General features: G+C 39.5%; 1 protein-coding gene across 4 annotated transcripts in view; it reads left to right on the top strand.

Annotated features, from left to right (window-relative positions):
* The window catches only part of VPS13D (vacuolar protein sorting 13 homolog D), a gene marked incomplete at both ends in the record, with an annotated part of 103760 nt that overhangs the window by 68276 nt on the left and 9218 nt on the right, over positions 1-26266 (top strand). For all 4 annotated transcript variants that reach the window (XM_082009419.1, XM_082009418.1, XM_082009417.1 and 1 more), the window contains 2 exons: positions 9710-9842; positions 11723-11918. In XM_082009419.1, the coding sequence (XP_081865545.1) occupies positions 9710-9842; positions 11723-11918 (329 nt within the window). The remainder of the gene's footprint in view (positions 1-9709; positions 9843-11722; positions 11919-26266) is intronic.

Below are 26266 nucleotides of genomic sequence, written 5' to 3'. Positions count from 1 at the left end.
ATCTTTCTGGGCAACTCTACAGATTTGAATTTGGGTTTTACTTTGGGAAAGCTATCCTTTACAAGGGTAGTCTAGGTATTGAAGTTGTGGGGTTTAGCAGCAAGTGCCATAACTAGTTTTTTCTATTCCTAGAAGTGATTTGTACAGTTCAGGTCAAATGTAACTTTCCCTGTGTTTTCTTCAGCGTAATCTTAAGATTTTTCTCCTTGTGCCTTCCCCAGTATCGTGTGGGGGCTGCTGCAGCTCGTTCAGGTAATGCATCCAGGTGGCACTGCAGAGCATCTTCGGTTTAACTTGCATTTCATTCAGATACTCGCAGTACACAAGCAGGTTCAAGTGCTGAGCAGTGAGAATCTGTATGAATGTGCAGATTACGGGATGGAAAGTAATTGAAATTCCCAGGCAGAAATTTTCAGTGCTGGGAGGAGTGTTATAGATGAGGCCATTTCCCTGTTTCCTAGCAGTTTTAAAAGACAGCAAGCTTTATGGCCAATTAGTGACAATCAAAAGCCATGGAAAGTGTCACTTTTCATAAACAGAACATCTGATATCCGTGATCAGTATCTTTGAAAGAGGTTTTGGGATAAAGGATTGTCTTTGAGAAGTCTGAAGTGTTACTTCGTTCTTCCTGGGTTTCGTTCGTACCATGGGATAAAATGTGTGTGGCCTGGTTGAAAGTTTTCTTCACAATTTGGGTTAAATTCAAGCCTTTCTTTTACAGAGCTTCTAATACAAAATGTTTCTGAACCTGCTTTGACTACAGTGTATTTTTATGTGGAGAAATGGGCATGGGTAAGATCAAACAAAAGTGGTGATGTATTCTAAGGGAAGAATTGTTTTGATCTGGACTTGATGTCTTAAAAGTGCACATTCAGAATCAAACCGACACATTGGTGGTAGCCTTGAATGAGCCTTTCCCAGGAGAAATTATTCAGTAGATGATGAGAATCCTGCAACAGTGCAAGAACTGCAGCCAGTGAGATGTTTAGCTGCATATAGAAATCTGCAAATGACCATCCTGCTGACTAAAAAAAGGGGGGGGGGGGGTTAGAAAGCTTTAGGTTCTACACCTGCTCTAGAGCTTTATTTTAAAGGGTTTTACCAGCTGATTTTCTTGCAAAATAAAGCACAATGTTCCTGTTTTGCTGACTCATTGGGGAATACAGTGAAGAAAGGAGAATTTAAAATGTGGTATGCAAAATGTTGCCTAAAGCACAACCTGTGAAGTTAGAAATAAACATTTATCATAGTAGTGAAATGAAACTTGATCTTAACCTAGTTAAGATGCTCCTGAAAACAGGCACATATACCCCCTATATCACAATTAGCATCTGAAGGAGAAAAAACAGGGTGTGGGGTTGAAATTCATTACTTCAGTCTTCACAGAAGACTAAATACACCTCCCTACTGTATATATAAAGTTATATAGTTGTCTAGAATATGTTAAATAGTACAGATTTAAACTTGAAATTCCTTGGCTGTGTATCCCTGAAGGAGGGAAATGGTATTTTTATGTCCACAGGAGATGGCCAAGGTACCTTCCAAAGCTGTAACAGATTGGCATCAGTTCACGAGATCTGAACGCATCATCCCTTAAAGAGTTGCTGGCTATTTACGCTGCACACATGATGGCAGGCTGAAGTAATGTCTCTGGATTAGGTTGCCTTCAAAAATCGAATGGAACACAGGAAACCTGTGGGTTTTTTAATAGGAGGTCCTTTCAGATCCCAAGCGTGGTCACAGGTGACCATGGCAGAAAATAAAACTGGCTGGAAAGAGACTGACTGCCGGGTGTATTGCCGGAAGAAAATGCCCCACGAAAGTAAAAATCTACAGAGTTGGTAGAGATGGTGTTAAAAAGCAAACTTAATCTGCTGCCCTCTGAATACGTTGTTGTTACGTATTAACTTGGGGAACTGGACTAGATCTCTCAGGCTCTTTCTCAGGTTTTCAGGCTATAGAGGGGTTTTTAAGGAGAAGGGTGGAGGAGGGCAGATAATTCCATTCTCAAAAAATAAACAAACAGGAAGACCGTAAAGCTTTGTAAGAGTTAAAGTTGGGGGGAGGGGAATTATCTGTTAAGAGTATTAGTTGTTTAATAAAGCGCAGTTGTCCTCCGGATGAACCCGCCAGTGACTCTGCAATTGGGGTCATTCCAAGTTCATGCTGTGGACTTTTGACTGCCTTCTGTGTCTGTGAAAACAGCCGGCAGTTCCTGCAGGGATCACTCATTCAACCCCGTAACACAAAACTATTGCCAGCGGGCACCTGCTGGTGCGGCTTCCCAGGAGGTCCTCGGGGAAGCTCCGCGGGCAGCGGCGGGGATGAAGCCCGCGGGGGCTCCCCGGGAGACCCAGCTAAGCGGGATCGCCGCGGGCGGCACGTCGGGGGGCTTCCCGGATTACCCCGCCAACATGCCGTTGTCAGGATGCATTAGGAAGCTTGGTTAACGATGGGATGTGAGCTAATTAAAGCTCCTTTACTTTGGTTCTGTGACATGAACGGGGTGGAGAATGCTGCACAGAATCTGAAGAAACGTGTTTGTTCAGTGGGAGACGCCGCTGCTGCCTCCTGGTTGTCAGTAATTTAGAGAGGGTCAAAGTTTATGTGTCTCTTAAAGTGAGAAGCTGATTATAGCATTCTGCTGATTTAGTATTTTCTAAATTAAGACTCTGTCAGTTCTATGCAGAATTCCGCTACAGGTTTCTCTCTGCACAATTTGACTGGGTTATGAATGAATTTTGGCCTCGGCCTGAACCATCCTTTCTGTTCAGGATTGTATTTAACAGTATGTATTAATGTGTGAAGGAAAGTGTAAAAGTATACAGCATATAAGTTGTACTGAATTCGCAGACTTTCCTGCTTAAATATCCAAGTAATTCTTAAGAGACTGTCAGAAGCCACGGTAAAAGTATTTTGTGGAACAACTTCAGGTAGCTAAGCCTTTTAAATCTGGCAAATAAACACCTGCTATTTTTCAAATACTGAAAGCATTTAATTTTTTAGTCCCAGAATAATGCACAGTTGACCACAGTCCTGCGAAAGGAGGAAGCTGTGTTGTCTGTCTGCTTACTGATGTCCGGTTTGTAGTGCTTCTATTCCATAACAACGCACATATCAGTTAGTAAAGAAGCTGCTCAAAAAGTTTTGTGGCAAGTCACAGAAACTATTAAATATCAATCTTGAAACATCGGAATAAAAGCAAGGAAACTTAGGCTGAAGAATTTACCAGACCACTTTATCTGTCCCGCTGCACCTAGTCATTATATATATCCAAGAATACCGTGTGTCTTTTTTCTTTTTACACCTTCAAAAGAGTAACAGCAAGAGTTGAGGATGGCTAACTGCTCTAAAACTTTTTTGTAGCCATAACAAATCCTAGCAGCAGGTATATATGTCTGCTTAGCCTATGACATCTACACTGTGAGGATTTTTGCCTCCACATAGCAAAATAAATGCTTAACTTTGAACTGTTGTATTTTACTGTCAGAAGTCAGTGTAAAAATTGTCATCCTTTAAAGTACCTCTGACAGGTTGGAGAGATGTAGGAAAGGGAGGTGATTTTTAATGATATTGCTAGAAGGCAAGTAACCACAAGGGATTAAGTTTACAGATATGTGTTAAACGTTTTGACATAGCCCATTGTATTGAATCACTTGGCTGAACAGTACTTCCAAAACTTCTGTTCAGCGGGGAAGGGAGTCGATGTGGGGTTTTTAAAAAAACAAGAACGCAACTCAAAGTAGCCTCTAGTTTCTAATGCTAACAATCTTCTTGAGTTTATTATATAATTGATAGCTATGTTTTATGCTAACTGTTTTAAATATATATAAAATGTGTTGAAATATTATTCTACATTTATTGAAATAGTATCTAAAGAAACATAACTTCATGCTTAAAAAAACAGTTAATTAGTATTTTTTTAAAAACTTGTAAAAATAATGTTCTGCGTAAAACATTTTGTATTACAGAAGAATGTATCTTTTGGGGCAGGGGAGTGTCAGTATTTTCTAGCTAATATTTACTATATATATTTATTAGGGTTTTACTGTTAGGATCACAGTGTGTGCTGACTTGAGGCGTTTATTGCTTTCAAGCCGTCTGTGCGGTGATGCCTATTGCTTCTGTTGGTAGTACATCCGAAAGAAGGTAAATGTTGAGGGAGCAGAGGGGGGGGAAAATGAAGTTGCAAAACCAATGTTCCTGCCTAGGGCTGTAAGGAAGAACGTATTTAACAGAACTCACATTCAGAAATTTGATAATCACTGTTTGTTCTTCACCTATACAGCCTTTGTTTCCTGCAAGAAGCAGCTCTTCTCTTTCACGTGGACAGTTACATATTTAGGGGAGTTACTGTGGAAACTGTGGAATGACTTTTAATCATTGTGACTAGGGACTTTCCCCGTTTTGGAGAATGTAGGAGTGTGTGTGAGAACTGAAGGTGACATAATTCACAGTTTACATTAGACTTTCTAACGTAAATAAATTTTAAACACTGTATTCTACCTTGCTGAAATAACATACTTAAATTTGTGCTTTCCTCTATGAGAACCAGCTTTTATTATCGGAGATGAAAGTATGCACATCATCAATGTGTGGTGGTCAAGGCTGTTTTTGAAAGGTGGTGGTTTGGGGCGAGAGTTGAATGGAGTTCAGCAAAGGACTCCTTTAAAAAGGAGTTCAGGAAAGCAAAGATGCGAACTGAGTAAACTCTGTGATTTCTAATTTAAATGGAGTTCATTGGGAGTTTCACACAGAAGTTATAACTAACCTGTATTTAATTTCATCACTTTCTCCCTTAAAATTCCATCTTGGAATGTTCTGCTTTGCTCAGTCAATAATATTTGTAAATGTACTGTTCTCTGATGCTAGAATTACAATGGAATGTTTGGACTAAAGTCATAACTGTGTATTTATCCTTTTGGGATGTCCTTAGAGAACCAGGCAGTGCCAAGAGCTTAAAAAGACTTTAAAAGATTACTTAAAACTTATTTCCATGCTGTGTGCTTCATGCATCTGGCTTAGAGGGAACATGCAGTACAAAGTCTAGAATTAGTTTTCATTTGCTTTGACTTCTCCTTGTGCCCCATAAGCCTTATTGTTTGGCAACAGTTTTGATGCAAAAACACTGTATATGGGTGTTTTTGTTTTTCTTCTATTGCTTGAAATGGCAAAGGACACATAGTCAGTGGTAAAAGTTTTTGTGGCAAAACTTCCTTCAAGAAGAAAAAGAAAAACATGCACGCAGAAAAAAAACCCAAAAGAGGAGAGTAGTTTCTTGTGCAGATACTATTTCAGCTGCTTTTGCAGACCATGGTAGAGAGTCAATATTGATTGGTGAGACTATGTAAACATACAACAAGAAATGATGAATCATCTGTAAGTGCTGAGCATGGTTTACATGTTGTTCCAAAGGTAGTTTTTGCAGGAGCATAATGTCCTGGGATTTGGAGGGAAACGTGAAAGTTGTTGTATTTCACCCTCCTCAGGAGGATCAGTTCGTGTTAGGCCACCATAGACTTAAGTTAACGAAGAGCAGTGGATCATATTTTCTGCTTGCAGTATATTACCAGTTGGTAGCTTCACATCATATATGAACCAGTGTGGAATGAAACTGAGATCAAGTGTCTGCAGAATGTAGACCTGGAAGAAAAGGTCAGTCTCCCTCCATAGGGGGGAGTTGCGGGAAGTACCATCTGCTTTGGGGACAAAACAAGTCAGAGGATGAATGTTCAGATGACTAGAGCTTTTCGGAAAGGCTTTCCTTTTTCTGTCCAGGCAGAATGGGTAAGGCAAAGCATTAAACAAGGCATATTAATGATAAGTTGAAATATTTTTAGTACTGGAAATGGCAGCAGTTTTAATTAGTAGTCTGGAAGACTCATACTCTGCTTTGTTTGGAGATGCCAGGTTGACAAGTAAAATACCCGCCTTCTTACATGTACCTAACGTGTAGGCTGGCTTCATTCTGTGATGCTTTCGTGCTTTTTGGTTAGGAAGCAGGTAACTTATCTCAGCCAATACGGATGTATCATGTTGCAATTCTGTTTGGAGGAAATGGATATCTGAAATGAAATCTCTGAAAAAAATGCAGAGGTGAAAGACCAAGTTACTAATTTCTTTTTTTCATCAGCAAGTAGACAAAGAACTCATTATGAAAATTAGGACGGAGAAGGAGGAGGACTGGTTTTTAGAAGTCCCCTGATTAGTTTCATGTTTGTTCCACAGACTGTTGTATTTAGTTATGTTGGCATTTACATGGTCTTAAGTAGGCTTTGAAGTTATCAGGTCACACCTTATTAACAAAAGCTAAGGAAGACAAGGGTGGATCGCACTTTTGTTGTCACCTTTGTTTATCTGGAGACTGTTTTCTGCATGACCAGGTTAACAGCTCAGTAAGCCCCATCACTGCTCTTCCACAAGTCTTAATATCTTTATCCCAGTATCTAATATTGCACTCTCAAAGGAGGCATCTAAAAGCGGGGGGGCGGGGGGAGTCTGCTTTTGTGCTCTAACTTGTTCGCATCTCCCTTCAAAGTTAGCGTTTAAGCTGGAATTAAACTGATGCTTGCTCAAATTTCTGATCCAGAAATAACTTGCCACTGCTGAGTAAATTTTTCTTAACGCAGTGATTATGATCTACACAGACTGGGCATAAGGTGTTGTGCGTGTGTGTGTGTGGTTGTGGTTTTCTTTTTTTAACGTTAGAAATCTTTGGTTTTCCTTTCTATATAGGTAGGTGCAATCCTGTTTGCTGAACTAGGCTTCAGAAACCATTTCAGGGAAAGTATTTCTGAGGTGCAGAGAAAAGGATGGTTAAAAATTTCTGATACCCAGCAGTTACTTCACTCACCTGGTATTACCTATACTGGGTAATGTGAGGGACGACGTAGGTCGTGTTCAGATCATGAATCAGGATATAATGCTGACACTACAGTCTGAATCTTTACTTCAAAGGAGTCTAAACGTCACAGCAGAAAAGGGCGAGTTGCCCACTTGCCTAGCAGACCTTAACAGGACTTGCCAGTGCCTGGGAAATGTCTCAGCTGTTTTATCTTCACTGGCGTTTTACCTCTCATTGGCAAACTTGATCCCATCACATCCTGTACCCCCGAGCAGGACAAGTGCTGCAATGGTCCCTAGCTGGAAATGGTTCAGAAGGGACCCGTTCACGTGTGTTCCCTGAGGTAACCAGTTGTTTTAGGTACAAATGGTACAGAGGACTACAAACATTTGGCTTCAGTCTTTGTTAAATGAGGCCAGAAAACAAACAGTACCTGGGGGTGTGGAGGAGGCGTGTCAAAAGGTAATTCAACGTGAAGTTCATGCTCTCTGATTAATGTGTGTTGAGTTTAGATTTTTGTCACCTGAGTCAGGGCAAAACGGAAACATTTCATGGTACATTTGGTACGTTAGAATCCTTAAATTGTTCTATTTACAGCTGTAATTCAGTGTTATTTTCTAAAGAACATGAACAAAAATGTCCGTTTAACTTTGATTTTAGAGTTAATGAAGACGATGACTTTTAAACCGTGTGTATGTGATTTTTTTTTTTCCTTTTTCCTCCTTACTAAGAGAACAATTTGCTATTATATTAAAATTCTTTCTATACACTAAAACAGAATTGTTATTGACTATTAGGTGTCAGATTCTGCTTCACAGAGGAGGGAAAATCTGAGGAAAGACAATTGCATTTACTGGGAAAGCTGGTATAGTGAGCTGGCCAATTTAGATGGAGGGGCAAAAAAAAAGCCCAAGCTGTAAGGAGACTTTACCAATTTTGATCAATATTACTAAGCTGGTTTATTCCTGCTGGCTGGTTGTCCGATCATGCACTAAGGTAACTTTCAAAATGTGTTCTTGAAAAATCATTTTCAGGCCTTGACAGATTCCTTAATGAGGTTTGAATTTTGAAGGCCTACTGAGCCTTTTAATTTTTATAGCAACTACTCTAATCCTCTTAAAGTATTTGTCCAGGAAAAAACCCATCCTTAAACACTGTTAATAGATGGTTTCGGGTTGGTTTGTATTTCTAGGCTAATTTGGGGGGGGGAAATCTACATTAAGTTCACAAAGAGGTCAGGAGTAATTCAGTCACTGATCGCTATGCTCTGTTTAGTGTCCATACGATCAAGTCACAAGAAGGGTCATGAGACTTAATTTTCGTTCATGTTGTTAAAGTCTATTTGTTTAGATAATTGGAGCCACTGGACTAGTTTGTCTCTGAGCTGGAAAGAAGTATCTAAAACTAGGAAATCATGTCCTCAGTAAAAAAGAAATGCAGCCTTGGAAAAAATGACAGAAAAAGGAAGGGAAATTTGTCATTGCATCAAGCACATAAATTAACTGTTTGTCTATTTCTTTTTTAATCTTTAGTGTATTAGAATCAGAATTTCACACCAGGTTTTAGTTGTCGTCTTGTGCACGCCTTAATCACATGGGGTTTTTTAACTAATAAGGCTGCAAAGGAGACAGTACATGCAACAAAGCTAAGCTGAGCAATGGAAAGGGCAGTGTCCATATGCAGCTCTTAAACAATGAAGTACTTGTCATAGAGGAGCTACGATCACGCAGGACAGCAGTGATATCACCATTGCTGCAGCCAGCGAGTATCTTGGACATTCCTGTGGCACCTGGTACATTCCCCAGCCCTAGTCTCAAGATGCGGCAAAGCATTAAATTATTTCCTTTGGGGGGAGAGTAAGAATGCTTATGCTAGTTGAGGGAGGTACAGAAGAAGAACAACTACACATAACCAAGAAATAGCTAGTTTTTGGAGGTTATTCCAGGAAAATGCCTACTAGGAGTCCTTTTCTATAATAATATCCTGAATAAGAGGCAAGGTTTCAGGTTTTTTGTCTCCATTTCTTGCCCCTCTCCCTCCAACAAGCTTCTGGTTTGTATCTGATTACGTCAAACTAAAGGTCAAGAGATCACAGTAGATCATTTTTTATTTGGTGCATTTTCATTGACTGGTACTCAGTAATGGCCAGAGTTCTCAGAACAAATCCTGGTCGCACTTAGATGTCCTCTTCTGTCTCTAGATGTCCTCTTTTATCTCTAAGTATGTCTCAAGTCTTCCCCCATACTGTTAAAGTGTGAGGAGTAAGAGCACACATTCAGGGTTCCCTTTTGTGTTACGGTGTATAGTACCTGTGGACACTTACCAACACAGCCGTCATTCAGCAGATCACCCCGTGTGCTGCAGCGAACATGGCGTGGCTCCCTCACCGACTCTCTTCACAATAGAGCCATTTCTACATTGTGTTACTAAAAAGAATTTAATTAACTCTTGCAAATGTTTTAGTTTCATGACAGGCATATTTGCCTTGAAGCTTTTCACATATCTTTGCAGAAGAAAAGCTTTGTATCTAAATAACATTCTTGTGAGTTTTTGAAAGGTTACTGTTGGGTCACTGGTACTTCTTTTGGTACATTTTTCACAGACTTCATTTATTTTGGCTTGACCACTGCAGTTGGGCACCTACGTGGTCACCTCAGGATTTAAGTTGCACCAACGGAACGCACATGTTAATGTACTTCAGAGCCTTCTTCATGGCAAAAAAGCTGGAGCGACTGTGTATGTGGAACAAAATGAGTTGTATAAATCTGTATTTTACAAAAAAAAATCTAGGAATTTTCTTCAGTAAATCTACACAAGAGAAACACCTTTTGTTCTTTAATAACAGAGAAGGTTGCTCTCTTACAGTTCGCTGGGACCTTGTCAGATGGTTTGGGAAAGACAATGGATAACAGACATCAAACCGAACGAGAATACATTCGCTATCATGCTGCGACTAGTGGAGAACATCTTGTAGCTGGAATCCATGGACTTGCACATGGTAACCCTTAACTGTAATTTTAACTCATTCCTCTCTTAAAAGTAGTGATCAGATTGAAAAGAACAGTTTGTATTACTCTTGGATGATTATTTGAAGCCAGAGAAGTGGAGCTATCACAGGCTTTCTTTTGGAATTTGAATGCTTGCGGCTCGGGAGGGGGGATGGATTGTTTTTTACGTTGACAGAAACTACACTTAAGAATAAGGTTTATTCACAAGTAACTGCAAGTAAAAGCTTTTTTCCCAAATTAAAATGAAATTTCATAGAAAGTTCATCCAAAACTTCCATTTCTTTGTGGAGTCATAAAATACCCATACAAACAGTCTTTCTGAGGGCCAGACGTTAAAATAAAAATGAGTATGGTTGGAGTGTAGCTTTCTTATGTTTGCTTTCAGTTCCAGAAACCTGAGTTTCCTCAGAATCAGGACATCAGTTTAAAGTAACATTTCACCAGTTGGGTTATTTTGTGGTTTTGTTTTGTTGTTTTTTTAAGTCTACTAAGAACTAGAGAAATGAATTTGTGTAAAAGGCAGTGGACTAGACTTAATTTGGCCAGAATCTCACATCAATTTAGTTCATGATTTATCTGTTGAAGAAAGTTAAATCAATACAAGCTAAGTTTAAATCAAATATTTACATTTTGCATCATCTTGACTCAGTTTGTTTAAATGTCATTCTTTTAATGCAACCGTTGCAGTCTGTGTAAAGATAATCTGGCTTTCACTAAAACAGCAATCTTTTCTATGCTGAACAAAAGTCTTTATGCTGGACTTTTGTTGTAAAGAGACACTGTAGGTATTCAGATGGATCATGAGACAGGTTGCTCTCGCACCAGTGTGCTGTAAAGTCTTTTATAAATTACCTTGGTAGAAATGCAGGAAATCTGAAATATGTCAGTCTTGGCTGAAAAGACAATTATAAAGCACTTCGCTGTGTTGAATTATCCAGTAATTAGCAGGACTATTTCAGTCTTAATTCTGCGGAGCTTTTAAATACTTCCCATTTGATTTTTTTCAAAATAGCAAACAACTGTTAAATCCGTCTGTTGAAATGTAGGAATTAACCATAAACTATAGTTACTCAAGAGAAGTGATTTAAATACATTGTGCTGCTTGAGCTTGGAAGTTAAGACGCTGCCTGGTCTGTATTTCAATTACAGACCTTAAAAGAGTACCTGGCTGCTGAAAGCTGAAGAGCCAAATGGTGGTAAGCATTTTTATATGAGTGCTTAAGCCAGTTCACTAAAAATTGTGATGTTCTAATTGCGGAGATGTGAAATCTGTAAAGCATGTTCTCGGATAATATGAACTGTTCCAAGTCTTTTGAAGCCTCGGTAGGTTCTTGATTTCTTCAGAGCATTCAGACTCTCAGCAACAGAAACGTGCACAGAAATGTCTGTCAGCAGCATCACAGTTAAAATCACACAATGCCAGTTAAGAATAATTGACTTTTTCCAGTGGAGAACTGCACTTTCCTATTTCCTGTCTCAAACTGTATAAGCTTTTGTGGTAATAGAATTTTGTCACATTATAAGTAACTGCTTCACCTCAGGAACAGATGAGGACTGTTTGTGTAAATACAGCTGGGAAATAAAATGGTATAGAAATACTTAAAAATGTACCTATTTAATAATGAGTTAAGTCTCTTTCTGTGGGATATTACTGTCTGTGTGTATGCATGTGTATACTACATAAACAAAGTATAAAGTTATTAGCCACTGTAATCAGTTGTGAAACAGTTTTTGTGTTACAGTAAGTACACAGTACATTTCTATGAAGCTTGACAGTAAACCATTTAAGAAGAGAGCATCAGCTGTGACATGTTCTATGATTTTTAGAGGCAGCAATTCCGGCCTACTTTGCTGTTCTTGTCTTTGCTAGGTATCATTGGAGGATTGACAAGTGTAATAACTTCAACAGTTGAAGGTGTGAAAACTGAAGGAGGTGTCAGTGGTTTCATATCAGGCCTTGGGAAAGGGCTGGTTGGCACAGTAACCAAACCTGTGGCTGGAGCCCTGGATTTCGCATCGGAAACTGCACAGGCAGTGAGGGACACTGCAACTCTAAGTGGCCCCAGGTCAGTAAGCAGTTTATATTTCCCATCAGTAATACTGTAAAAATGCGTATTAACACCTGCTGCAATTTCTGATCGGATTATCTTTCCTTACCTAAAGAAACAATAATTTGATCAAATTTACTATGAGCCATTACTAGTGATGTAGCCCATGTCATTTGTTTTGCTTTTTCTTTAATAGATGGCATTTGTTGATACTGTTAACAAGGGTGAAATTTGCACAGAAAAGCTGCAACATAAAAGAGGAATTATTAAGCTACAGCTTTAGATTAAAGCAAAATTTTAAAAAGGCTACGTGTAATGAGATTACATTTCCACCATGGAATCCTTATGCAGAGTTGAAATGGAAAAGTTCTTCTCCCTGCTCTACCTGCAGCTTCCAATGAGCCATGTAGAAAAACAATTCTTCAAAGGTTTGAAGAGTTCTGGCATCAATATAGCATCATAATCTTCTAATTTTAATTTTGTACAGTAGTTCTCACCTACAAAAAGTGTGGCTGTATGCCCTTATGTCCGCATGCTCATCTGTTTACCCACACATATGTGGATGTTCAGTGTCAGCACATCATGACAGATGCTTTGGCTTGCTTCCTGTGTTCAGTTCCTAGCGTAATGTGGTCTCTACAAAATGATGATGATGTTGATGATGACTAAGTAAATGAATGTTCATTAGCACTGACTATGAATGTGGAAGATGAAAAGGGCTAAGTTTTAAAAAGGCTGCTCTGAGAGAAGATTCTTTTTACTCTTCGTGGCCAAGAATTTACTTTATATGATAGTAGTATGCCAAGAAGTCCTGTTGTATGCACGTGAGATCCTGCGTGCTGAAGAAGTGAAAGAAAATCCTAAGTAAATTTACTGGCAGAAAATGTAGAGAAAAATGTTTGCAAAATGTTGGGTTTTCTGGTTGTTTTGTCTTCCCATTTGGCTTTTCCACTTCCTGTGTTTTATTATGGCACACTTGGAGTCCTAAAGTGTCTGCCGTCAGCATTTCGGCGATGAACAGTAAGCTTGATGAAGTGCAAGTGAAGTGCAGGAAACTTTTAAAGAGTGAACCTTGGTGTATTTTGTTGTGAAAATGGAAGTGTTTACATGTACATCTTAACATATTTGGTACTTAGCTTGATTTGTAAAACCAGGAGGTCGAGGATTACAATTTGATAAGTACATATGCATACATAAAATGACGTAGCTCTAAGTACATCCCTGAGAACACACATCTATTTTGCTTGTACATGTCTTAATTTTGTGACTGTACAGATTGATTTATTTAAAGGTGGGGAGACATACACCTGACTATACTGTTGTCTTACTAGTTGAGCTGTGATTTTATTACCGTTTGTTTCAAGATACACATATACTTAAAATTCATGTTTTGGCATACTTCTGAGATACAGCCTATGCACAGTAGTGATGATGATATCAACAGCTGACAAACTAGATAGCAACTGGGAAAGGGAGGGCCTCCAACCAACCTTATCTCTAGCTTGTGTTTGCCTCTGTGACATATTTCCCTTTAACTTGTTAACTGTCAATTAAAAGAGCAGGTTAAGACAGCTGAGCTGTACCATATTTTTGCTTCCATTAGATTCTGAAATACTATTGTCATAGACGAGCGCTGTGAAATGCTTTTAGTGTTTACACATGCTCTGCAAAGAGTTTCTGACCCAGTAACCTTCTGAAAGGGAAAAAAACCCCAACCCTTTCTCAGTTACTACACTTCTCCGGTCTACAAAATCTGATGAAAATTTTTATTGAGAACAAATGTACTTGAGAATATGTAGATAAGGGTGTGGGGGGGTATGACACACACGGACCAAACCAAAAAACACACTACCACCTATAAGCAACCTTGCACTCATCTTTTGTTTGGTAAGGGGGTTTTTATGTGCTTATATAATGAAGCAACCAAATTGTTCTTTCGGGTGTATAAAAAAAACCCAAAACAACAACAAAGGATTTGTACATTTTTTAGACTGCTGTGTACCAATATCCCCCTGCCGCATTTGTTAACTGTTCAAGTATGTGTGGTTTGGAATGAAAATAGAAGAGTGTTCCAAACCCAAGCTGCTGGCTCCAGTTGAATATTCTGTTTAAGCATGCTGGGGCATGTAGACTCTTCCAAGCTAAGTACACAAAAACAGCTAACCCTGATGAATATAAGTTTATGGCAGTAACTGATCTCAAGTGTCACTTTGAACAATTGAAGAATGTGAGTTAATAAGGATGGTAAGAGCCATCTTGACCTTATCTTGAGACTGACAGCGTATGTGCAAGTTTCCGGTATTGGTGCAAAGTTGAGTCAACCAGTTAATTACAGTTGCATTTAAATAGCATGATACATAACCATAAATTATAGCCCCCTTGCAATTCCCTAATGCCATGGTTGAATTTTTAAAAACCCTGAATTTAAGCTGTTTGATTTCAACCATTGGATCAGTTTTGAGCGAGATGAAGAATTTTAATCGAGGTGGTAGGTTTTCCTAAAAGGCATGTTCTAATTCCAGCAAAGTTGCTGAATTGAGTAGAACACTGAGGAAGACTCTATAGCCTGTGTTACTGTAATCATGCTACAGGGACATAAGTCTCTTTTGGCTTCAAAATGTATTGATTCGTATTGGGTCTCACGCAGCTAGCACAAACTCTGTGTTTGGAACATGGAGCCAAACTAATATGGCTGAGGTGCAGACAATGGCTTTATAGCTTATAGTGGTAGTTTAAAATACAAGAAAATATTTTTTTAAATTTGACTTTAGGCTGGACTCTTTCAAGGTTAATCTTATAACTTACTATGTGATCATGTAATTCATTATGCTTGTTATTTAGGAATAAAGCTGCCTTAATACTTTGAAATGTTAATGCAGAGGAGAGTATAAAATAGTTGTTGACAATGCAGCATACATCTAATTTATAAACAGTTAATGCCTGTGACTTGATACCTTTTTTTGAGTGGGTTTTACATGTTCCAAGTACTCTAGTGTCACAAACAAGACTTCTGATTATTTCCATATTTGTCATATACTGCCAAAAGTCTTAAAGACCAGTTCAAAACAGGAAAGCTGTTATGTCTCTAGATAGGCTTGGAAAGCTCTCTTCTAGAAACGTGTTTTAAGTCCTAGTGCAGCACAAGAACAGAACATTTATATTTAGATGTGTGTCTAACTTAACAAGTAGTGCAGGAAACTGCCATTACGACTTTCTCTCAGGCTTCTGCCAGGTCAGTGCAAGTTTAAGATTATTCCTGAACTGTTGTTGCAGTGGTTTGTGTTCTTTTCTGATAGTCACAATGTGAAACTTAGAAGGAAGGAGATAACTTGATGAGCTACCAAATTCTAATGAACTCTGTCTGGGAGCGACACTGTGTTAGTTAAGAATAGTTTGAGACTGGCAAGCCATTAATGGTCACAGAAAATTCTTACGTAAATACTTGATTCTTTTAAATGTACTTCACCTGGAAAGAAGCAGCCTGTGCTAGTTGTTCTTTTGTTTACCGCTTTCATGCCATCACTCAGAAATGTGCAGTGAGGTTGCAAAGCTTGAGACAATGTCAACAGCAGGTGATTTCCCCCCCCCCCCCCCCCTTGTGCATCCATCTTGCTGTTAGCTGTGATTTTGACTGTAAGGTCAAAAGCAGGAGACTTGAGAGCATAAGTACCAGTGACACTGTGAAGAAGTAGAAAATACATACCCAATTGTATGAAACATCAACTTGGCTAATACACTGCAAAGAGTATATTTTCAAGGTTCTCATGTTTTAAAGATAAATATTGCTTGAATCTTAACCCCTCTATATGTGTCACAAATTCCATCCTGACCTTGGACTTGATCTAGATCTGACTTCGAGAGTCTTTAGAGTAATGTCACTCATGAATGGGCCATGACCCTGGTGAACGAGATGTTATTCTTCTCCTGGTAAGCCCTTCCTAAGACTTTCCTAGAAGCCAGAGAGAAAATATATTTATCGGCTAGTATTCATTGTGTCGTGTAATTGTGGAAATGTTGCATAGAGGACACTTCAGCTGATTTATTGGTCTAATCTGTAAATGACTTGGGCAGCGTGATTTCCTTAATTTCTTCTTTTTTCCCAGTGGGATAACAGGTCTTTATAATGAACTGTTTCCTCAAATGATCTGTTTTCTTTTGAGCAAGTTTGTCCATTTTACTCTTGCAGCTCCCTGTTAAATGGCTGTAGATACTGGCTTTTCCTCAGCGTTAGCTCTACCTCCCATCTTCAGTTACTGCTGAACTTGATTTTACGGGTTTACATTCTTCTGCCATTAGTCTATCCAGATCCTTCCATTGCTGCTGTTGAGTTACTTTGAAATCCCCCCAGTCTGTAAGTTCCCATCAGTATTGTGTGAAAAGGGACTGTCATATCCCTGTTCTGTGACAAGCTGTGCTCTGCAAGTCATCCAAAATTGTGTTGGCTGGTTTTACTGCCATATCACATTGCAAATTGATATCCAGTTTTCTGCTTGCTATTTTCCCCCAAGAGGGTTTTTTTTTAATGTTTTGTTTTATTTTACTGCAAGTATCTCCTCGTCATTTAATATTTGTGTTCTGGATTATTTTTCCCCAGATGAACCAGGTTGCAATTTTGTAGGTTGAATCCCATTTCATTTCCTGCCATATTTCTGACCTCTTCAGGTTCTTTAGTACTTCAGTGTCCTCACTGGAGCTTTAAACGCCTCTTAGTTTGTCCTCTCCAAATATAATTTTACATGCTGCTTTTACTAGATCCTTGAAGTTATCAAGCCTGGTTTTGTGTCCACACATTCTGCAGCACCTCAGTAGATAGATGCTTCTCCCTGCTTTAAATCATTTTCTGTTACCAGTCTCACCTGCTCGGTATTCTGCTGTTAGGTTTTAATTTATCACTGGTAACTTTGTGTAGTTCTGTTGCAGATCCTGTTCTGTTCTTCAGATGTCTACTCTTGCTTGTTGTGTAAGTGAATGGAGATTTATCTTGTGGGGGAGGTAGTTCTTCAAACTGCAGCCCTGTAGCTCTTCAGATTGGATAATTTCATCTCGAAACCTTAATTTTTTACCTGAAAACGCACCTCAGATATTTTAGTTTCTTAACTAAAAAGAGACAATAATCCACCATCTAAGACCTAAAATGATTTCTAAATAAATGAAGCTACCCTTAAGAATGAACAGGAAGTGGTTCTCTATTCCTTTTGCTTATTCAAAGAGCACTGCTTACTGCCATGAGATGCTTCTGGCTTGTAGTTATGACTACGGTTTTCTTTTCTACAGGTTTCTGCAAGAATTATTTATTTTTTTTCTTGCCCTTATATACGGAAAATAACTCAATTATTTTGCAAAGGAATGACTTGGATTAGAAGGAAGTGCAGTCTTCCCTGTACTACACACAAATAAGTCTCACATGCTGTATATCAAGAAACTAATAGGGCTGTTTGTCAGAAAAGTCTCAAGTAATGATTATATGCGACTGTGAGTGGAATCCTGTCACGATCACTTTGCATATTCACTCCACCAGTCTACTTCCCCTTAAAGCTCTATGGAAGGAATTCAAGCAGTTGAGGCATGAATTGACTCTTCGGAGTGCCTAAAATCATGAGAATTAAGGAGGGAGTGCACTGCTGTTCCACACTGCACTGCAATTCTGAACCTCCACATACTCATACAGTGACTAATCCTAAAGAAGTCAGTCCTTAGTTACTAGAAGTTATTATTTCAAGAAATAAAAATATAATTTTCAAAGTGATCGGACTTTAGAAATAAAAAATAGTAGCGTTAAGCCCAAGAACTTCTCTGTGTGAGAAAAAAATACAGGGGCGGGGGACACGACCTCTTTTGGTTTTTTTCCATGCCCTCCTCTGGGACTGACAGGCTGGGCATCTCACAGTTGGGGTTTTTTTTTCCCCTTGCCTTCCCCCTCTAGGACAAAGAGCTGAAGGATAATTACTTGGGAGCACAGCCTCTGTTCTTCACAGTAAAGCAGAATTTGCTATGCATGGTTGAAGAAAATAACTCTGATGCATGTAGTTGTCACTATTTTTTTTAATCCAGAGGATACAGCAAAAGAAAGATGGATGTTTAAGTCACTCAGTTTGCTTAACCATATTTCATTGCAGAGCCTACAGTTCTACAGCCGCACGTATAAAGATTCACAATTTCCACAACAAGACATTGTTCGTTGTAGGAAAGCACTGTTAGCTGCTTAGCACCCAGCAGACGTCTGGATGATTTGGAATCCAAACTCTGCACTAATATATCACTGTCCCTTTCCTTTTTAGAGGGTTGAATGTACATAAACTGGTACCTGCTGTAAAACCAAACTATAACGCCTTTTTATGCATTACTGCAAATACCTTGCTTTACATCTGAATAATATTTCCAGGAGGTTATTGCTAGGTATCTGCATTACTAGGTACCATTAATATTTGGAATATTTGTGAAATCAGTTGTCTTTATAATTGGTTGTCTTTGTTCCCCTTTTTTTGAACTTGACTCAATTTAACTATTTGGAAGGAGTGGAAGAAAAAACCCATGGTGGTTGGACCTACAGCAGCAACACAATACTTCATTAAATATTGTATAGATTCAGTTACTTCACACCTGCTGTACATGAATGTTCTTAAGTAATCGGAGGTTTTAGAAAAAAAATAAGCACTTACTGGCTTGCATTAGGCTATTTTGTCTAATTATCTTGTATTTCAGCAAAAGCTTTTGGACACCAAGGCCAAAAATTTTAATTAATCTGTTTAATTAAAGATCTGAACACTTTGCATATATTACACCTGATTAGCTTCTGGACCTTAGGAGCTAGACTCTGAGTAGCAGGGACCGAGACAGGAAAACTTGAAAACGAACACCTTGCTGCTTTTTGAACAGATACTTTTTCAAGCCCAAAGGTTAAAGTTGCTGAGGCTGTTCATCAGAGCACCCCTTTGCATTTTACTTCTGGGTTTTTATGCACCCTACGTATTAGCAAAGAAATTCTAGATGGTTTAAATTCCAATAGGGAGTGCTAAGCGTTTAGTTAAAACTTGTGTAACAACTTTTGTTTAAAGTCTTTTTGCTTTGCCATGACAGAATGTATTCCTACTGTTAAAAATGAACAAAAGCCTGGTTTAAGAAAACTGTGTGGTCACTGGGTTTCACCATTGGTAACAGGTCTGTTAGCATTAAAAAGGGAGACTTTATGAGGGGACTGAACTGTCATTCTAAATACCAGCATCTATTTTGTAAGTAAGAAGGATTTTCCATTGAAACACCAGTGTTTAACTTGACATTTGAGGGCAGAAAGATATGCTGGATGCATTCAGGCTGTTTGTTAGGAGACGGAAAGGGACAGGGGCACTGGAAGGGGACGTTGCGAGGGGAGGAAAGACAAGTGAAAATGGAAAACACTGGAGTGAGAAATGCTGAGTAGTTAGCCAAGCATAAAATGTGAAATGATGTTTTTCCTTAGATGTCCATTCATTACTAGCAACAAATAATTTCAAAAAGATGAATGAATACAGAGTTCTTAGTGTGACAGTCTCCACAAAACCAAAATATTTCCTAGCGCCTTGGTAAGTTCCAAGTAGGGGCAGGTATGTTTCCAGCGCTGGGGAAGGGTACTGCACGGAGTGAAACGTGCATAGCGTCTGCATGCAACCAAAGGCTGCTGCTATGGCCAGGTTCAGAACAGGAACCAGATTAAGCTTGATTTCATTGTGTACAGTAGCTGGTTTGGAAGAGGTGTGAGTTTGTGAGGATTAGGCCAGACTGGTGCGAAAGGGGAGATGGCTGAAAACGGGCATCATAGGTACAACGCTCGCTCACTCTCAAACGCGATGCGTCTGAAGGCACAGGGAAGCTGCTGCTTCTCAGACAGGCAGATGTTTGCAATAGGTAACTTAATGTTTCCCAGTTAGGTTAAATCCAGGGCACTGTCATGTAGGCCCGGCGCAGTCCATCAGAAATCTAAGCAATTATGAACTTCCTTCTGAAAAGAGGTGATAAATCCTTTGTTGGGTTTACCGCAGATTTATTCTACTACTTACACATCAAGAGGACTGTATTTACACAACAAGAGGACTGTATTTGCTCCACAAAATGGAATTCTTATACTGTGCCCACTTGACAGTATTTAGCTCTTAACTAAAAGGAATGCATCTAGACAGGGAGAAAATTGTATTTCCTTAGGAAATGCTTCTACTTCTAGAGCCTGCATATTTTGTCTAATCATCTTGTATTTCAGCAAAAGCTTTGGGACACCAAGGCCAAAAAGTAAAAGGAACACCTTTTCCTGTGGTGTGTGTTTCCTGTTTTCTGACAGTCTTTTTAGATCCTGCCTTATGCAGAAAGCACTCTGCTAAATGATGGTGCTGTTTCAGGGTATTCTATCTGTGTCATAGTTTTCGTGGGTTGAAACAATTACAGAGCACTGCAGATTTAACTAGTCTGCAGTGATATCTCCTAGAATAGAATTGGAGAGATTTTGAAAAAATTATATTCATGCGTTAGCATCATCAGAACAAACTAAAAAGTCATCAAAGACCCAGCAATAAAGCATTCACAATTTCCATTCACAAATCTACTTGCTTAGAATTAGGTGGGATAAGTTGAAAGCGTATGTGCACCAGAAACGAACAAAAGCTTTATTCAAAACAGACGTGTCTGCTGGAATGTACCAGGACAAATCATCAGACTGCATTAAACTACTCTGACTTGATCCCCAGAATTGAAAAAAATTTAATACACATTCTGTGGGTTTTTATAATATCTTCTGGCCCTCTTACTAGTATTTTCAGTTCATAAAAATAGTAGGAAAGATGAAACTGGTGTAATGCAATAGGAATACAGCATTTGTTTATTTACTTATTTCTAAAGCACAGATGGCATGAACTGCTCGCCAGTGCAGTGGCGGTATGACCTCATGTCCTGAAACATCTGCTGCTTGTGCCAAAGGGGTGAAGTCTGGTACAGCAGGTCTAGGGCAGCTTTCTGGGATTAAGTTTTACTAGTCTTACACTGATGAAGGTAAACATAGATATTTTCCGTACCGAACAATGAGTACACAGGTACCTTATATTACGTGCATAATCAGTAAGAGTCCTTGCGGTTTTCCGTGTATGTGTTTGTTTCTGTTGTGTGTACTTGGAATACCATCTTTTAAGTTGCCTTTCCTTTTGCTTTAATTCCAGATGATTTTGACTTGAGACATGTTAAAGGTTTCTTTGTATCCTTAATTTTGTGACCTGTATCAAGAAATGGCCTTTAATTACCACAGTAATACAGCTCTGAGTAGAGAGTATCCAAGCATGCCCAAAGGTGGACTTTTTCCATTCTGAGACTAAATATAACGATGTAGGAAATGCCTGTTATATAAAAAATGGAAGTCTTTTCTCCTCTCCATACTGCATTTCCAGTAGTTTTGTGACTTACTAGAATTCCTCGCCCCATCTTCCTCCCAAGAATAAGTATCACGGCATCAGGTTCTCTGAGGTTACTCCACGTTTAAAATGACAGAAATATTAAACCATGCAGCTGGACAGGTAGTACTGTTTGTACCGACAGGTTTTATTTTCAAATCAAAAGATACAGCATCGCTTTAAAACTAATACCACTTCTAAGCAGTTGTTTTGAACCAGATTACTGGAGGTTCGTACTTACGTAGTGATTACAGGCTTACTTGAAAGCAAGGGGCCTTGTGGCACGGTGTGTGCTAACGTTCTGCTCGGCTGTTTACCTGTTACTAGACAGATTTTTTTCCTTTGTCATTAAAGTGAGATTTTCTGTTCAGTCCTAGTCCAGAGTCTGTAGATGGGAGCCCAGGGCCTGCTGGGATGGGGTTTTACACTTGTGCTGTCCTTTTGCCCTTCCACTGAACTCTTTTCATTTCAGTCATGAGCAAACAGTCAGTGCCTGAACTAACAACCCTGCAATCCTCCAAAGCACGCCTCGCTTACAGTACCAAACAAAGGGAGGCCCGCGTGGGCCGGCCCAAGCCAAGGAATGCAGCTTCGGGGTTCTGCTCCATAAATTTAACCAGCACGACAAAAAGGAGATAATATGAGCCTTCGTGATGATCTGAAAGGGGGAGGTTTGTGTCCCATTGATTGCGGTCTGGCCTATTGCCAGGCCCCGAGCCTGACCGACAGTTGAACCATATCGTTAAGGCGTGTAATACAGCTCAAGTCTTGTACAGCAGCCAATGAGTACATATCCAGAGGGCAAAAGTTTATAAAGAGTTGAGGCTGTCCTGTTTAACCCTCTCACACTGCATGTAATATATACTGCTGCCATTCAGAAATAGTCACATTGCTATTAAAAATGTAAACCTTCAACTTTCTTCACTTGGAAAAAATACACGTGTGTCTGATTCCTAATGCGCAGCAGATTTATAAAGTGATCTGAGAAAAATATGTAAAACTGATCTATCTTTTTTTTTAACCAAAAAAAAAAAAAAAAAAAAAAATCCAACCCACTTTTTTTTTTTTCCCCAGTACTACTATATCCATAGTTACTTTTTTATTCAGAGATGTCTACTGGGTTGTTCTACATACTCTTTCATACAGATGGAGCTATTTATTGCCTTGATGTCACCTCATTTAGCATGTGGCTGGTATTTTTATAGATAATTTTTTCACCTAATGTTGCTGTTAACATGTGGAATGCTCTTTTATCAGTTTTGCAAGTACAGCCAGTTGATGTGAATTGTTCTTGCAACTGCTAACTTTAAAAATCAAAACAACCTTCCTGAGTAGCTTTTGGTTAGGTGAAGTTTGTGCTAGGGGACTTTGCCGTGCCTGTTGCGGCCCTAGTTGTACTAACTGAAAAAAAGTAGATAAAGGAGAGTCTGAACAGAAAACGCATATGATCATCATAGTTGATTTTGCATAGCTCTTCACGTACACCTAGCAGTTACTGTCCTGCTGCTGGGCAGGGGCCCCTGGTTTGCTTTCTTCCCCACAGTGGATTTGCTTTCCCAGAAAGGTAGGAGTACAATATGGAAACGTTTCTGTTACACTCAAAGTGAAGTGACCATGTTTGCATTTACAACAAACAGTCATTCCTTGGCCAGCACTGACGGTTTTTGATGGGACCATTGTAAACATGAGCACAGAAGTAAGACTAATGCTCCATCTACTTATGCCGCCCTGCCTGTCAGCAGACTGTATTCAGAAGTTTTAAGACCTCGCGCTGTGCCCTGAGGCAGGGTAATGTTATGGGGCGCTTTACTCTTCACTAAGGCACGTTCAGCTCATGTTTTTCAGATCGGTGTTTGCAAGAAATCTCTGCTAAGAACCGTATCTTTTACATTGAATCAGGTGGTGAATGCGAGCATTTTTCAACAGATTTGTGAGACAGGAAACTTTAACGTGACAACTCCAGTCATCACTCTGGGATCAGTACAGGAAGAGTCTGGGAGAAATTGGAAACTGAGATGGCAGTGTTACATTTTGTTAACTTCTTAACCTTGGTGATATCAAAGTGCTTGAAAACCTGTTCCTTTGCGGCACAGCTGTTAAGAGTCAGAGGTGGAGCAAGTGCCAAAGGTTGAACACTGGTTGATGCACAGAGTATGAGTGGTCTAAGTGCCATGCAGTTGTATAGCACGCAAGCGCATACAGCTTATGCAGGTCTTGAGATTTGTAACATGGATGCCATAAGAACATGCCATATGGGCGAGTACGTGTGCTGCTCTGCTGTTTTTAAAGAAGTGATTCCTGATGTCTTAGCGAAGCTCTTCTCACTTCCTTTTGAACTTGGAGGCTGAAGAGGTTGTATGCAATCATAAACCCAATGAATAGTTTTCAGGTCTGTTTTGATCTTGTGTACAAAAGAAAGGGGAAGGGGGGAAGAAGAGCTACATCTCTAAGAAGTTGGCAGGAACGGACTACATGATAAACAGTTGCTTCTTCAGCATGCTGTAGTCCTCCTAAAAGTATATTGGGTTAGATAAAGGTCTTCAGCATCTGAGCTGGTAGATCCCTCAAAAGAGGAGGGATTTGACTGTAAGTGGGAGGTTTTAACCCTAGGCACCATTTATTTGCATGTTTCTGCCTGAAACTAGCATTTTGGGAACACATTTAACAAGCACAATATATTCCATGCATTTGCTGGAATAAACGGTGCATATAAGCTTCCTCAGATATGCAGTCAGCAGGGAGCTGTCTGGCTCGTGATTTTACACATTCTTGCATCTAACTGAGACATTCTAATGCCAAATCCAACACTGAGGTGGACTGCACTGCATGCGCGTTTTTAACGCACCTTAAAAGCATCTGTGTCTGAGTTGGTGAATGAATTCCATCACAGAGCGGTGCCAAATCTCTGGGTTTCTACCTATTGGGAACTGCACCCCCGAAGCCCAATGCTGGGAGGCAAGTGTACTTACCCTTTGAAACACAGCATTACCATCTGCCAGGAGAGTCACAACAGAACGTGAAATCTTGATTGCCACAGGATTTTCTGGAAGCCCAAGTCCTTTAATGATCTCAGACGCAGAGAACTAGCACATAAAAAATAACGCTGTCTGTCCCCTTATGCTCGGTAAATGCAGGGGACATTCCTGCTTATCGCAAGGGTTCGATATTTGAAACAAAGTACGTGTACCTCAGTGAGGAAAGAACCGTGGAAGTAGTAGACTTTTAGTACTTTGGAAGGTGTGCTATGAAATGCAGACCGTATCAGAAATGACATACGTTTGTTTTCATTTGTTATCCTTATGATCCTGTGGTACGACTGTATAATCTGTAGTTTGTCGCTGTGATGGATGAACTTTTAGGTTCATTTTTAAGGTGTACCTTGTTTAGCATTTAATTGATTCTGGCACTTCTGACTACACTTTACACTCTCTGTCCTCCCTTACATGTCTATGAGACATGTACTGTCTTCGTTCTCCATTTTGTGGAAATTATGCGCATGCAACGATGATACTTGCGGAAGGCTGCAGGTGCAATTCCGTATTGAACTCGAGCAACTGTAGCGGGCATTTGGTAGAAGATGTAAGTCTAGTCCTCCTTTAACTTCTCAGATTAAGTCACTTCTCAATGTCTGGAACGCACTAAAGCCTCCTTAGACAAAGCACTCCCTGTATTTATGAAGCAGACTTTTTCCAGAGCCAAGTAAGTAACAGGTTTGATATTATTTCTTCAAAATACTAGCAGCAATCGAATTGTTTCATAGGCTTATATTACCTGCCAGTTTTCCTTTGTTTGAACTAAGGTTGTTTAATAATTATTTCAAGAGGATAAAAATTGTTCCCAAGCTGAAAGTCAGTATGCCAAGTTACAGCCCAGAGCAGGCTTTTATCAAGAAATTTTACACAAACGTGAAAAAAACCAAGTTTACAATGGAAACCCTGACAGAATTTGAGCTATACCAGAACCAGTAAGTTACTGCTTTAAATGGGTTGGAATGATGAGGTGGTTAAACTGGAACACCTTTATGAATGCGACACATTGATGACAGCTGCTGGAAGTTTTGGCAGCTAGAACTGGGTCTAGCTGAAGAAAATTACTACTAGAGAGTGTGGGGGAGAGCCCTGTGGTCAGAGAGATCTCTTGGGAGGGCATACACAGCTGATGTGCACACCAGCGTTTGTCAGCTAGAATGGACTTGCGGTTTTGGTGACAGGCAAGCAGTACAGCAGGTGAAGTCTCTGTGCAATAGCCTCTTCCATTAAATACTGGTTTCAGATGCCAGGATTGCATCTCCTTGCATTTAGAGCTGTTGTTTGTGCAGGACTGGGGTGTCCTTACACTCTTCTGATTATGGATCAAAATCTGTATACGTGCTCAAGTTGGGCTTTTTGAACAGATTTGTAGTTGCCCGTGCTGCTCTTACCAAGACGACAGATTAGAAATTCTACAGATACACATCTTAAATGAAAAGTGGCAGTGATTGCTGTGTCGGTCATAGGATTTTTCCTTGATGCTTTTTTTTCTCTCGTGAGAAGTTGCTAATTTCCTAAAGTTGTTTTATTCTGAATAATTATTCTGGATGTCACACTGAGGAAACTGAAAGACGTACATTTGTATGCAATTTTAGAAGTGCAATGTTTTGTTTTCACAGACTATCATCTGTCAATATACAAAGCTCGGTACCTTCTGATTTTGTTGTTGTTGTTGTTAATGTTTTTGTCAAAGCAATACAGGTACACTTCAAGGAAATTTTTGAGGTGCAAAAGACACTCAGAGATGAGTAGCAGTTACTGTTCTCAAACACACTGTATATTCATGCCCCTCGGCATGAATCACTTCTATGTGATAGGGTACCTAACAGGGGTGAACGTGTAGCGAAGGAACAAGGATAAGTAATTCTGTAAAACACGTGATGTCTCTTGTACAGTTTTTTCAATCTCAGCTGGTAAATAATTATCACCAGTA

The sequence above is a fragment of the Phaethon aethereus genome (genome assembly GCF_964289735.1).
Source record: "Phaethon aethereus genome assembly, chromosome: 21".
Classification (NCBI taxonomy): Eukaryota; Metazoa; Chordata; class Aves; order Phaethontiformes; family Phaethontidae; genus Phaethon; species Phaethon aethereus.
Note: the sequence above shows the minus strand (reverse complement) of the source record. Positions and strands in the feature narration are given on the sequence as shown.